Genomic DNA, 15,939 nt, shown 5'->3' on the forward strand with positions numbered 1-15,939 from the left:
TAACTGATGGGTGCCACATTTACCTCAGTAGAAGGGGTGGGTGTGACAGTTACACTGTTAGATCTTTCCTAGCTACCTATAACCATATATTGAACCCAACCCAAGACTCCAATTGCTGGCCCAAGAGTCCACAAGGTCCAATGATACCCCCAGAACCAGCAAACAGAAATAGGGGTAGGAAACCCTTAATGAGGAGGAAGGATCCACTTGATGAGCAGGAAGGCTACACAAGAGGTAAGGTCAGTAGGAAAGGGCACAACAAGAGGTGCAGTGTTTGTGGGACTATTGGACACAACAAGAGGTTCCATGGCTCGCAAGTGAGTACTTGTTCACATTTCAGAAATATTGCTTGTTTATAATTTATTAATTACTTACATGACACCTATTTTTACAGAGACAAAGGACAACTGGAGAACAACAAAATGAAGAAGTATAATGATGAGCTTGTATGACTTGATGTTTTTCCTTTCTTTGGTGGTATATGATAAAAACATTGTTTGGTTTGTAACAGGATGCTAGACAGCATATGGACCCCATGGACACAATTAATCCGGAAGTGCTTCATGAGCATTTTATTCACACTATAGAGGTATTTGGTTTTAAATTGTAGTAGTATGTTTCTATGGAATGTTATTTAGTTGTTTATTTTTGTACTGAAATTTAATTGTTAATTTACTCCTGCTATGCAAAAACCTCCCCAGGAAATACCCAACCCAGCAAATGATATCCACGTACCTACTGTAAGTGATAATCATGCAGATGCAACACTAACACAGGTAATAGCTGAAATCTTTAATCCTAAAATTTTTTTTTGCAAATTGATTATGTGGAAATTGTAGGGGAGTGAAATCAATCATGAAACAATCCCCACAACTGCAGCTGGTGATGGAAGATCAAAGCTGGAAAAGCTTTTGACAATGGGAGGAAAAAAACAACTCATCTCCAAAAATCAAGCAAGGAAGCATATACCTGCAAGACCACTTACTCAGGTCATCCATAGCCCAGCTCATGATATGCAGAGTCTTACAGCAACTGTGAGTCAGGCAGCTACACAAGTAACATAAGTTTTGATGTTGGAATACTTCAGTGATGCAGAACAAGGAAGCATTTCCCATCAAGACCACCTGTGATCGATAATGAAGGAATGCTAAGAAATTTAGAAGATAGAAACAAAAGCAAGTGAAGCAGGGAAAAAAAGAAAAATTTGGCTTCCACCAGGGAGTAGTACATCTGGGAAGCCATAATCATGGCTTTATTAAAGTGTGTGATGTTGCAGTGTGCTTCATGTTCTTTTTGTTTTAAAAATTGTGTATGGACCACAGCAGTGGGGACACAGGGGACCTAGGGGACCTGGCAGCTTTTAAATTAGGGTTTAAAAAAACGAGTGTCCTCTTACTGTTTGTTACCCTGTCTCAATTGATTAAAAAAATTGTGAAGGTTAACATTTGTTAACTTTGTGAATCTAACATTCTAAATGGAAGAAACTATTTTTGTCCATGTTATTGTATTAATGGGTTCAAATTATTATGTGGTCTTCCCCATTATGATGGTTGAGTTATTGTACTTTTATTTTTTATCTTCAGAATAGCATTAACAGTTGTATAAACTTGCAATATTCGGCACTTTTAATTAAATTCATTTCAAGACTATGAATCTGCAGCAATTCAAGTCTATGAATCTGCAATCTGCAGCAACTCAACACTATGAATCTTTAATCTGCAGCAATTCAAGGCTATGAATCTGCAGCAATTTAAGGCTATGAATCTGCAGCAATTCAAGACTATGAATCTGCAATATGTACCAGCTCAAGACTATGAATCTGAAATCTGCAACAATTCAAGACTATTAATCTGCAGCAATTCATCCATGGTTTTTCATTGCACACATGTATAATTACAACATGTATAATCTGCAGCCATAATCTCAAACTGCACAAAAAAATAAAAGAATTATGATTGATGTGTAATTACAACATGTATAATCCGCAGCCATAATCTCAAACTGCACAAAAAAAAGAAAAAGAATTATGATTGATGTATAATTACAACATGTATAAGCTGTAGCCATAATCTCAACCCAAGACAAAAAAAAAAAAATAAAAAGAATTATGATTGATGTATAATCTGCAGCCATAATCTCAAACTGCACAAAAGAATTATGATTGCTTTTAGAACATCATCTCACTGCACATCACTAGCCATTCTCTTCCACCTTCCTCTGAAGACCGGATGGGTTATACAATCATGAAAAAAAAACTCCAAAATCACTTCTACAAGCATTCCCTGTGAACTCACTCACATGCCCTAACTTTCAACTCCATCTGACGATGCCCTAAGTACGAAGGTCTAGGTTCTTTTCCAATCTTTCGCTTCGTTTCCCTGTCGGCCTGGGGGAAAACCATCCACTGATTCTCGTCAACTGATTCTCTTCCCTTAGCTCTGCTGAAAAACATGAACTTGAAAGAGGGGAAGTGAAGAAGATGGTGACTGTGCGCTGACTGAGCTTGTTGAGTGGGTTAATTAAAATGACGTGGACTTCGCTGACGTGTCAAGTCCAGCTGGGTGTGAGGAAATAATTTATTTAATGTGACGTGGCTACTCCGGCTGCCACGTCAGCTAAATTTGGCCGGAAATCAAAGAGTGACCGCTCGGTGAAATGAAATCGAATTCGGATGACCACTTTGATACAAATTGAAAAATGATGACCAAAGTGGAAATTGGCCAAAACACAGTGACCTCCTCAAAAATTTAACCGTACCCAAACAGCCAATATGACATAATTCTCAGAAAATGTTAAATTATGCCATATTGTATGGATTATGCCATAATTTCTAGCTATCCAAACAGGCCCTTAAAAAATATTTTGGTGATAACAATATATAACTTTACGTTCTATTACTTTTAAAACTTTATTTTTACTTCACTTCTGCCCAAAACAAGATATAGGTTAATCCCTTCCCTTCTTTTTCCGTCTCTTGCTTTATAAATTTTTACTACACCTCATAGAAACAAGGTCTTAAGGAAATAATTATAGGAATGGTTGAGAAACAATTTTAAAACCATGGACTGAAAGTAACTTTTATCTGTGAGAGGAATTAAAAGATCAAATAAAAAATGATCAGGGACTAATAAGTAAGTTTATTTATTCATTTATTTAGGGTAAAAAGTGGAACCCGGAACATGTGGCAAAGACCATGGAAATGATGGATGATGTTGCCGGTCCCAATGCATGAAATTATTATCCCATTAATATAATCACACACCAATTAATTATCAAACAAGCGTGCAGCACCACATTTCACGCAATCACTAATTTATTCATTCATTAAATATTTATTTATTTACTAGTTAATGCATCTCACGATTTAGTTTGTTTACTTGGGATGAAATATACTTTATATTAATTATCTATCAAAAATATATTAAAAAAAATTATATTATTTTTAACAATATTACTCCCTCCGTTATTTTTTATTTATCGTGTGTAACTAAATATCATATATAAAAAAATATAGTTATTTCACAAGATTTTATAAAAAATTAGTTATTTTTTAAAAATTATTCTTAATTTATATTTTTATCTTTATAAAGTATTAAGAGTAATTTTTGAAAAAAATAATAAATATTTTTTGATTTTAAAAAATAACAGATAAAAAAAACATGAATTTATGATAGAAAAAAAACAAGGAAGGAGTAATTGTTTTATTTGAGCTTTACACAAAAATTAGACGGCTATTAAAATTCTCAAAATTTTAAAAAAATTATGATAGAATTTGTTATTTTATTTAAAATTATTTACTCTCGTTAATTTACATACCTTTCTTCCTTTTTAACAAAAAAAAAATAAATAAAAAAATAATAATAATTAATGTTTATAAAAATCTTAAAACATAATAAATAATTTAAAACAATTTTAAAATAATAATTACTTTGAACCAAGGGAGTATAATAATCACAATGAATAAAATTTAGAGAAGCTTTACAAAATAAAGAGTTTATAGCAAATAGTTTAATAGAAAGTTAATATTTTTTTTAAATAAATTTGGACCCTCAAAAGCCTCTCGTTTGGTTAAAAAAAAAAAACCAAAAAAATAAAATAAAATAAAATAATTAGGACTCTACCGGTAATTCATGAGTTCCTTTATGTATATTTTTTAAAATTTATTATACAAAGCATTATTGTTTTTCCAAAACAAGAAAAAACAAATTCTATTTTATTTAGCCATGTATTAAAGTCAAGAATCGCTTTTGTAGGGACCAAATGTAGCAGCTTTACTTTTTGTAGAACCATTGGCTTGTCAGTAGCCAGGCCTATTGTTAACCTCAAAACAAAGCTAGTGAAGTTAATGAACCAATTAATGCATGCTTTTAATTTTAGTATTTAACTTTACATTTTTACAAACTATTTTCCTAAATAATCTTTCCAACTCAAATCAATCGATTCAGAATACCAAATTAAATGATGACTGGAATTTTAAAATTTTTATTACTCAACTTATCCAAACTAAAACTTAGATGATTATTTTTATTAGACTACACCCTAACATATATCAAATAACGTAGAAATTTACAAAATATTTGACTGTTAAATGAGATTTAACCATATTACATGAGTCTAATTTAATCTAAAACATAAATTAATATAATAAAAAAAATTTAAATTTACATATTTAAAATCATATTTTTTTAAATTAACCAACAATATTAGTTAATCTAATGTATGCATTACCTGCACATAACTTTTTTTAAAAAGTAAATTAACTGTTAAATCCTGTAAATATAATTTAGTATTAGTCCTTAAATATTAATATTTTTTGAAAGTCAAGTAAAAAGGAATAGAGTCAAGGCAATAATCTAAAAAAAAAAAAAAGATTATTGGGACATATGACACCTACCATGACTTTTTTTCCCCCTTAAAACAGCCCTATGATGACTTTTTCTTCCTTTCGCTAAACAGTCCAAGCAAGAATTTCTTTACACTTTATTCGAAAATTTTCATTTATCAAACCAAACTAAATATTTATTTTATTTATAAAATATAAAAAATGAGAGGAAAAAAAACCCTCCATTTTTAGGCAACAAATTGTTGGTTGTGTCCATTGTACCCACGGAAAGAATCGATGGCATCTAATCCTACACCAAAAGCATAACAACCCTCCGATCAAATATCAACGGTCCAGATCTTCCCATTTAAACGGCTGTGATTCCCCAACCATGACCCACTCGATAACAGCCACGTGTCCTACGTCACCACTGACAACACCTCATCAAACGGTCCAGATACCTCCATGTAATCCCCGACACCATTCAGGACAAAACGGTGATATCACCGACCAGTGTCCGTATCGACATTCTTTACCGCCATAAAATCAGGGTAAATCCGTAATTTTAACTAAATTTTAAAAAACATTACCACCGCCCTCCTCGCGGGAAATCATTATCCACCGCCACGTGCCGGTACCCAAGCAACGCTAACCTAAGAGCAACCTCCTATAGCCGGTCTCTCTCTCTCTCTTCTATAAAACCAACCATTTTCGTGGTTCCAAAGCTAAACCAAAAACGAAACCCTAACTTTCTCTCTCTAAAACCAGAAGCCCTAACTTTCTCTCTCTAAAATGAAGAAGGGCAAGATCCATCCCTCGCCGGCGGCGACGTCGTCGCCGGGATCGGTGAGCGGAGATGCGATAAAGGTGCTGAGGTTGCTGCCGGCGGCCATACTGGCACTGACGGCGGTGATGAGGAATGAGGATAAAGAAGTGTTAGCGTACCTGATGACGAGGTCGATGAGTGGATCGGTAGCGGCCGCAGGGGAGGAGCGGCGGCGATGCTCGTCTGGTGGAGCTCATCGGCCGGCGCTAGACTGTGGGTGCTTCGAGTGCTACACCAGCTTCTGGTCTCGCTGGGACTGTTCGCCTAATCGTGAGCTCATTCATCAAGTGATCGAGGCTTTCGAGGAGCATCTTGCAAGCTCCGAGCGTGCTGGCGTGCGTTACCGGCGGAGAGATCGGGCGGAGAAGAAGGGGAAGAGATCGAAAGAGGAGAAGAAGGAGATGAAGAAGATGGAGGACGTGGTTGTTGAAACCGTGGTGAGTTTTCGGGATGAATCCTCGGCGGTTGCCATCGAAGATGAGAAGGATGGAGAGAAGGAGGAGGTGTCGCCGGCGGTGATCGGAAGCGAAGTGGAGGCGGCGGCGGTGGATGGTGAGAAGAGAAGAGGATGGGCGGATGTGATGGGGATATTTAATTCGCGTTTATGGAGTCTTTGGAGTCCGGGGGAGTAGAAAAATGGAAAATAGAAAATAATGAAAATGAAAAAGAGCAGGAAAAAAACGTTTCTTTTTAAATTTCAGTAGTGTAAATTTTTTAAGTGTTTTTTTTTTGGTGAAATAAATGGTTGGAAAATGGGAATGGTTGGTAGTGTTTAGGGGTGAGGAAAAATAGTTATTTTTTTTATTATATTTTTTTTTTGTGAAATATTTAGTAGGTTGGTAGAGGTATGGTGTTATTTATTATGATTAGTTAATTTTGGAAATTGTGTGGTTTGGTTTTGGGGATGTTTGTCATGTGACGGACAAGATGTGACATTTGGGTTTGCGGAGAATTAAGAATGCAGATCAGTGGGTTAATTAGTTTAATTTTTTGAAGTGGTTTGTGTTTTATCTTTTTTTCATACTCAGTTATACAAATTTTCTTAAAAAAAAATATTTAATATCTTAATTGTTTTTTTAGACGTTTGAATTTTCTTAAAAAATATTAGTGTATTTAAAAGAAAACTATAATTGTATTTCTAAATGTTTTTTTTATTAAATGGAAAACAATATATTTATACTCCCTTTTCCTGTTTTTTTTAGTTGTTACATTTTACCGCACTTCTTTGTTTCTTTTTATTTGTCACATTACGAATTTTGTGTGGTATTGAATAATTTTTTTTTAAAATTTGTTTTTTAATTTAATATACTTATACAATTTTTAATAGATCACAATCAATTTAGTATCACTCCCTTAGTTTTTTTTAGTTGTTACGTTTTGCAATTCTTTTTAATTTTTTTTACTTGTCACATTAAAAATTTTGTGCAGCAATAAATAATTTTTTTAAATTTATTTTTAAATTAAATATATTTGTAAAATTTTCAATAAATCATAATTAACTAAGTATTAAATTATAAAATATAGGTAACAAACTAATTTTAACTAATTTTTAATCAATGTAAATTAGATAAATATGACAAGTAAAAAAATGGAGGGAGTAAATTATGTACTCTACTAGTGAGGATTTAAATAAAAAGTTTTGAAAAGTAATGAATTTTTTTATAAAATATAGGTAATTAATTAATTTTAACTAATTTTTTCTTAATCGATATGAATTAAGTAAATATGACTAGTAAAAAAATATTATGCATATATGGTTAATAACAAAAGTATTCATATAATTAAAGCATTAAAATACCATTTTTAGTTTCTGAAAAAAAAAAATTCATGAAGCATAGGTTGGACTTCTATATACTATTTATAAGTATGAAATTCTGTTCCATGTAAAATTATATATATATATATATATATTTATATATGTTACTATTTTTATAGTAAACAGTTGTGTTTCATTTGCTTTTTTGTCCAAAATCTCAAGTTTTCTTAATTTTTTTTTCTGTTCATAGTTTTGCTCCCTATATTAGTATTTTAAGTGTGGGCACTTATCATTTCTGTATATTTAAAAATAGAAAAAACCATTAATAACTTTCAATGTAAAATGTTCAAATATATATATATATATATATATATATATATATAATTAGTACAGAATTTATGATATCTAATTAATTCCAGCTTTAAAAAGTACTTTCTACATTTAGGGAGGAGAAATACCATATAAAAATTAAATAACAATGTTCATATTAGGCCTTGGCTCATACTGATGCAAGTCACATCAGAAATGAATGAAGCTCCATTAAGGTGTTGTTTGGATCAGCTTATAGCGGACCCAAAAGCACTTATTTTATAAGTTAAGTGCTTATGAGGTTTTATATTGTGTTTGGATGGGCTTTTCTGAATAAGCTCAAGCTGTGAAATAAGCTCAAATACAGTTTATTTTATAAGCTGCCAAACACTAGCTTATGGAAATAAGCTGTTTTTGATAAGCTATTTGGTTAAGTGCATTTACTAAAATGCCCTCAGTCAATCTAGTAAAAGGGTATTTTAGTAATTTTTAATTGTAAAAGTAATTTTTAAATAAACATACAAACATTTTCACAACTACAGAAGTGTTTCTGAAACTAATACATCCAAACGAAAAAATATGCATAAGCACTTAACTTATTCTAAAAGTACTTTTTTTAAAAGTGCTTCTACAAAATTAAAAAAAAGCACTTCTTTTAAAAGCCAATCCAAACAACCCCTAAGTCTGTCTGCTGCACAACAGAGAATACTAAAGCTGCAAAAAAAATAAAATAAAACAATGTTCATTTGGTAATTTTTTTTGCTTTATAGCTGATGTATGATTCCTAGAGGTGGGCACGGGCCGTCCGGTAACCTGGCCCAGTCTGTACTATAGATGGGCCGATTGCGTGTTGAGGCTTTCCCAACCCGTGACTCAGCAGGTCACCCGCCGGGTTAAAACCCAATTTGGAACCGGACTCCAAATACTAATTAATGTTATTTATTATTATTATTATTATTTTTTGCTATGTTGGTCATAGGATTTGAACCCATGACCTTAAACTTGAATAGCAAAAACCCAACAACTTGAGCTACAATTTGTTTTCAACTTTTATTGGCAAAACTTATATATAGATAGATGTAGGATATGAATCAAAATATTTTACATATATATTTAATTTATAAAAAATTAAGAGACCATATAATAAATTAAAAATTTATATAAATCAATCTGTAAAATATCAAAGTATCAAACAATAAATTTTCATAAATATTTTTTTATAAAAATAATTCTTTTGTTAATCGTCTTTTGGCTCATAAGCAACAAGTCCCTACACATGCACATTGTTAAATTCTCTTAAATAGAGGCACTTTAATTTGTCACATATATATTATATTATTTTGTTTCAATTAATAAAATAAAAAATAAAATTACAAAAAATTGTTTTTAAATTATGTATATCAATTTATAAAAAAAGATATTAGTAAAAAAAGAATATCTTTGAATAATAAGTGACCGGTTACACAATGTAAAAGAACTACGTGAGCTTTTGATAAGTGCTTGTGCGATATGAATGCGAAGCATTATTTCCTTATGTTGAGCATTACTTTCCTCGGGTTTTTACACTAATATGTGTGTTTTTATGTTACTTTCGTGCATGTAGGGTTGTGAAACCAATTATGAAGGAAAGAAGCCAATGTGGATCACAATGCACCGATTTTGGACGAAATCTTGCTAAAATTCAAACGCGAAGATATAAGTCGGGTGCGAGATGGTAGAGTGTGTGCCAACCTCCCCGTATTTGAGTTTACACAACCATTTGGAGGGGCACAAGGGCAGTCACACTCAAGCATTCCGACTTATGCACATAGAACAAGATCTCCATCATCTTATCCGACATTGAAGAAGCAAAGCGATCCACAGCATAAACGTGTGCCCGTTTATGGTACCTCGATGAAAAGTGGATTCGGGAGTATTTCTGGTCGAGTACTGTAGCAGAAACTCCGCAAATCGTAGAAACAGATTTCTCTATTCCGGAAATACCAATTACTGGTCGTGTGCCCGTTTATGTTACCAATTACTGTTTGCAGCCGGCCGAAAATCACAGAAACAGAGAATCCACACGGGCGTGTGAAAATTATCCACGGCCGTGTGGAAATTCCGCACGGGCGCGTGTACCATACACGCCCGTGTAGTCGCCCGATTCTAGCCCTATTTAAAGCCGATTTCAGCCCCGATTTCAGCATTCTTTTCTCCATCTTTTCCCCATCTTGCAAGAGGGCTTCGGCTAGGGTTTCGAGGGTTATTGGCCAAGGTTTTGGAGAGGTTCTACGGCTCCGACATCGTGATTCCATTAGGAAGAAGGTTGGTAGGGGAGCTTCGATCGAGTCGTATCCTATACCGGACGAAGGAATCCTTGGGCGACGAGTAGAGGACTTTCTACAAGACCATCGACACGACCATCGAGGGGGTTTCTTTATGGATTTATTGATTTTACATTCGATTTCTTTGATTGTACTTAGCTCCATGGAGAGCTAAACCCCTAGTGGGTACTTGGGTGATTGTGAACCCTATGATGTATTCGTTTCATTGAACTTCTTTATTATGCTTTCAATAAATTGATGTTTATTGTGAGTTCCAACCTTGAATGCTTGGTTGTATGAACATTTCCCCTAGAGTGACACTAGGGGTTGAGAGTTCTTGTTGGTAACCTTGTGAGTGAGTGACACACCACGAGCGTTAGACAAAAGCTAGGTTGGAGAGGGTTGAGAGGGTGAGTTGAGGAGGTGCAGGGAGGCGTCCCCTTTCCCTCCGGGCATGATAGATTCTACCTCCGTTCCTCGAGGTTCTTTGCGGCCATAATAGAGTGAATGGTCTAAGGGATGAACCTCCAGTCGGGGGCCTAGTTGCGGCGTGCGATGGTGTGAAGCGTTGAGGTGATCTTAGTATCTAGAGCTTAATTGTGGCTAGGGACCTTCACTTTGGACCAAAGGGTTAGGGTCTAAATCTAGGGAAGAGATTTATCACTTGGAATCCCTAGAGCTCATTGCAACTCTATCGCGAGTCGCGAGGTGTTGAGATTGTTCGATTTCTCCTCCAGAACATGTATAGAGTTAGGCATAGTTGACCTTAGATTTGGGACTATGTATGTTAGGATTTCCACGACTCACCATTGCATTGATTAGGAAGCATAATAGAGAGTTCTTTCACTTGAAGCGATTATCCTAGGTGAAACATAATCCGAGTACCCCATCTTTATCGATTGCCTTGCCTCCTCCTTACTTTTGCTCTCTTACTTGTTGCTTTTTAATTTTACGAGAATTGAATCATTACCACACTTATCATTGTTGATACTCCACATAGCTAAGAATCGAATTAAGTGTCTTTACTCCCTACTCCCTGTGGATTCGACCCCGCTCATCCGGGATTATTACTTCGACAAACCCGTGCACTTGCGGGATATAAGCAAAGGGACCTTGTCAGCTTTGATTCCTCTCTCACCCAAGAGCATATGTAGGCAACTTGATTCAACAGGTAAACGGATTAAGTGCAAATCATTTATTTTCAAATTTAGTGTAATTTAAAATTTTAGTGAAATTTAGTGTAATACGTGGGACATCTCTTATTATTTGGAAACTTGTGGTCTTAATTTTTGGGGTCTTAATTGATTTATTTTTTTCTAGAAAATTTTCTGAATTTTCAGAAAATTTATTTTTTTGCTAATTTTTCTGAATTTTCTGAATTTTCTTTTTTTTTGAGGTAGGCAAACCGGCCGGCCCGCCGGGCCCAACCTGCAGGCCGGCCCGGTGGGTTGGTTCTACACCCAGCCGGGCCGTGTCCGGGTTGGTGGGCCGGTGAACCGAACCTGGCGGGTTGGGCCCGCCGGGCCCGGTTAACCGGCCCGTGCCCACCTCTAATGATGTCATCTTTCGATGCACTTAGGACCCGTTTGGATCATGGATTGTCTCCTTGGGAGTGGGAATCACATGCACGGATGCACCCATGAATCCTTAACCTATGTTTGCTAACCAGGAAAGGCATAAATAGTGTATTTTCATGGTAATGGGACTAATGCATGTGGATGAGTGGCACTCCTTGAAAAAATGGAGGGTTTGGCTCTCCTTAGCATGGAAATGTCTATATTACCCCTCTATTTATATTTAATTAATATTTAAAATTAATATAATTAATTAATAAATTTAATTATTACAATTTAAATAAATAATTTTTAAAAATAATCATATTTAAATTATTTTTTATAACTGATTTTTTTTATTTTTATTAATTAATTATATGTTAATAAAAAATTATTACTTTAAATAATTAATTATAATAATTTAAATTAAAAATTTTAATTGTTATAATATATATATATATATATATTGATTAACATAATAAATTAATTTAAATATCATTATTTTTTTTAACTATTATTATTATCATTAATTTTTATTATTAATTATTATAATTAAATATATTAATTAAATATGTGAATTAATTATATTAATTTTAATTATTTGACCATATTAAATTAAAATAAATAATTATATTCTAAATATTTAATAATAAATAATGGTAAATATTTATTATTAAACATAATTCATTATTTTATACAAATGATTTTATTTATACAAAAGGGTATAAATGTAATTTTGATCCTATTTCTCTTTTGCTTTTTCCTATTCCTAACCTTATTCTCTCAAACCAAACACCTTCATCATTATCCTCCTCTTTCCCTCTATTCTTATTCTCATTCCTCCCTTCTTCTCATTCCACCCCTTCCCATTCCTATTCCACAATCCAAACGGGCCCTTATTCTATTAGATAAAATTGTTTAATCCACTAAAGTGGCGTTTGGTTGCCTTCAGTGGATTGGGAGTGAAGAGGAATTGGGTGTAAACCTTATTTAGCCATGCATTAATAGGAGTGAAAGAGTAGTGTGAATCGAGTGAGACTCACTGATGTGTGAGGGATTTCCAATATCACACAATTGTAGGAGGGGGATTTGGGGATTCGGCAATTTTGGATTTTTTTAATTATTTTGATTTTTTTTGTGATATTGTTGTTCTTGTGCTAAAGAAATAATTATTATGATCAAATTTTTTTATTAGAAGTATCGTTAATTTGATTTGTAATTAACACCATTGATTAACAACTAATTAATAATTTTAATATTTAAATCCAAAAATTAGAATTTAATTGTAGTAATATAAAGTTAAATATTTATTTTTGATAGTTAATTAGTTACATTTTTTCAATGTTTTTTACAAAAATATAATTAACTAATTATTATATATACAATAGTATTTATTTACATAAGGTGCATAAGTGTCATTTTATTATATTTACTTCTTTGTTTTTCTATTTTTAATAAATTACATTCTCCAAACCTTACCATTGAAACACATTCTTCATTCTCACTCCTACTTCAGTCCCCCTCATGTTACTCTTATTCCACTCCTCCCCCAATCCACTCCTCACAACCAAATAACATAAATACCCTCACAATATCCCATAGATATATAAATATATGTATAATGTATTTGAGTTCTATTAAAATTTTTATTATTTAATAATTTATTAAAAAAATAGGTATATTTTGTAACTTTTGTATGTACTTCACTAAATATTTAATACATCATATATATATATATAAGTTTATATATTTTTATATATTTCTAGGGATAATTGCTCATGAAATAAATTTATATTTTTAAAATATACTTATTTATATTTATTATATTTGAATTACGGGGATTTCTATCTAACAATATAATAACTAAGTTGTCTTCATAGTGAACAACAAGAGAGGTGCATATATGTTAAAAATCTTAAGTTTCATTTGATTCGCACGTGGGTATATCACAAGAGTATAGCATAGTACAAGTGTTTGTCATGTACTCTGTTTGATATTTAAAAGATCGTATAAAATTTTTGGTGTTGTTTTCTGTTTCACTTGCACAAGTAAAGCACAATGAAAAATAAAATTACTATAATACCCTTATGTTGTTTTGAAATAAAAGAAATTTGTAAAAGAGAATATTTTAAAGTTACTTAGCACAAATATATTTTTTTAATTTTTAAAATGTATTAACTAATAATTACTTAAGAAAAATATTTTAAAATTTTTGTTAACATTTCATTTTGTTAGTGTCATTTACAACATTTTTCATTGTTGATGCCATCATACATACACATATATAAAGATTTCTTTTAAACTCTATGTTAATATAGTTTTAAGCTTTCTCAATTGACTAATAAAAAATAACCTAAATTCAACAAATAAAACATTCATGTAGTAACCTGATATATATATATATATATACAACAAGGCCGGAGCCAGAAATTGAAGGAGGCTGCAAATTTTTAAAAAGAAAAATTCAAATAACAAAATTTTTAAAAATTCAAAATTCAAAATAATACACTAAAAACAATATTTTAAAATACAAAATAAAAATACCACTAATGAATGCGAGGGGGAGATGAATCCTTCAATTTTGTATGTTTTCAAATATTGCAATATTATTTCTTTATCAATTTTAACTAACATTTCTCTCTCAATATAGTATACCATCTTATTGTTCAACCATTCATCACCTATTTTCTTTCGTAATTCCGTTTTGTTGATATTCATTGATAAAATGCTCTTTCAACTTTTGTTGTTGCACTGGTAAGATCAATGCCAATTGATAAGGTGATTAACTAATGGAAAAGTCAAATGTATATTAGTTTGATCCATCTTCACAGCATGACTTGCAAGATCATGACAACTTGAGAACTCCTCCAACCGAAAGCTATGTTTGGAGTTTTTACCCTAATTTGGCACATGTATTGCTCCAACTAATCGCAATAATCTGCGCCAAATCAAAAATATGCTACAGTGACACATAAGATATTGCGCGTCATTGTAGCAACATTATTTATTTATTTATTTATGTTTTTTTATTTGTAATTCTACTTTTTTGTTTTTATAAAATTTATATTTATAATTTTATATTTTAATTAAATTAATAACTTATAATATAATTTATATTTTTTCAATTAATAAGAAATAAAAAATTTAAATAAAATAATACACAAAATATAAATTCATTAAAATTAACAAAAATACAAATGATGAAGTCTAAAGTAGATGGGGCTAATAGTCTGGCATGTTATCGTCACTTCCACCAATATTGTTGAAGATGTCATTAAACATATTAGATCCAGAAGGGGGTGGTTGTTGAAAATGTCTTTTTGTTGTTGTAAAATTTCTTCTTGTTGTGCTTGTATACAAGAATGAATATTTGGATCAGTAATAGAATTCAAATCTCGTATAAAAATTTTGTCCTCATATCTCATTTGTTGAAAAGCAATATTTTTGCTCTGCATTTCTATGAACATTTGTCGATCTGCATTAGTCTTCTCTAACATCTCCATAATCTTGGAGTTATCATCTTTTAGATGAGTAAGAGAAGATGCCACTTCGTCATCCTTTTTTTTTTTCTTCCATTTGGCTTTCTTCTGTTCAATTGGTTGTTCAAAAGGTGAGCCACCAACACCATTGTCTAAGTTAATAGGAAAATATTCTGGTGCTTGGATTCTGGCGTAGGATTTTTAGATTCTGATGATACATAGTTGTAATGTTTGCTAGCAAATTTCTTTGACCAAGCTTGCCTAGAGAATTTTGGGAACCTTTGATCGTTGACTGGAGCATGTGGGAGGCCACCAGCTTCACATGCTTCCTTAATTTTTGGATTTGTTCTGGTGAAGGTTGTTTTAGTGGTAAGTTATTAGTTGGTTTAACGGTGTTTTGGAAGGCCATTGTTGTGTTGAAACTGAGTTGGTTGCTTAGCAACTAACTTCTCCCTTCTTCCTCAAACCTGTAATCAAGCAGCTAATTCTCTTCCTTGGAAGCTCCGACGACTGAGGAGTCAAACCCCTTTACCGGCGTCTCACCAGCAAGCTTAGACGTAGGTTTATTCTTGAAGAATTCTAAGCTTTTGCCTGTGCTTGAGCCCCTCTTTGTAAGATTAAACATTGGTTTTTATGGATCCTTAAAGCCTAAATCTGGTGTTGGTTGTGTCCTTTTTTGGTTGATCTCATTGTGTAAGCATGCATCTCTTGTTGGTTTTATTGTATATGTTATCTTGTATTTTTGTATGTATATTGGTATATATGTATATGATTGTATTTATGCATGTATTGGTAAGCTTGAAGTTAACCTTGCAACTTAAATATATTTTGTATGTGTATTCATATTCAGGCAGTGGAACTTGAAATCCTGCAAAGCAAGCTTGGTTTAAA

General features: G+C 32.4%; 1 protein-coding gene and 1 long non-coding RNA gene across 2 annotated transcripts; both read left to right on the forward strand.

Annotated features, from left to right (window-relative positions):
* The first annotated feature begins 258 nt into the window (after positions 1 to 258).
* LOC120270180 lies at positions 259 to 557 on the forward strand. The gene is made up of 3 exons (XR_005539582.1): positions 259 to 317; positions 395 to 430; positions 512 to 557. It is a non-coding gene; the product is annotated as an uncharacterized LOC120270180 (long non-coding RNA).
* A 4,982-nt stretch (positions 558 to 5,539) lies between these two features.
* Positions 5,540 to 6,334, forward strand: LOC120270653. The gene has a single exon (XM_039277713.1). The coding sequence runs from the start codon at positions 5,615 to 5,617 to the stop codon at positions 6,278 to 6,280; it is 666 nt and encodes a 221-aa protein (XP_039133647.1). The 5' UTR covers positions 5,540 to 5,614; the 3' UTR covers positions 6,281 to 6,334.
* The last annotated feature ends 9,605 nt before the right edge of the window (positions 6,335 to 15,939 follow it).

Source organism: Dioscorea cayenensis, chromosome 10, assembly GCF_009730915.1.
Source record: "Dioscorea cayenensis subsp. rotundata cultivar TDr96_F1 chromosome 10, TDr96_F1_v2_PseudoChromosome.rev07_lg8_w22 25.fasta, whole genome shotgun sequence".
NCBI lineage: Eukaryota > Viridiplantae > Streptophyta > Magnoliopsida > Dioscoreales > Dioscoreaceae > Dioscorea > Dioscorea cayenensis.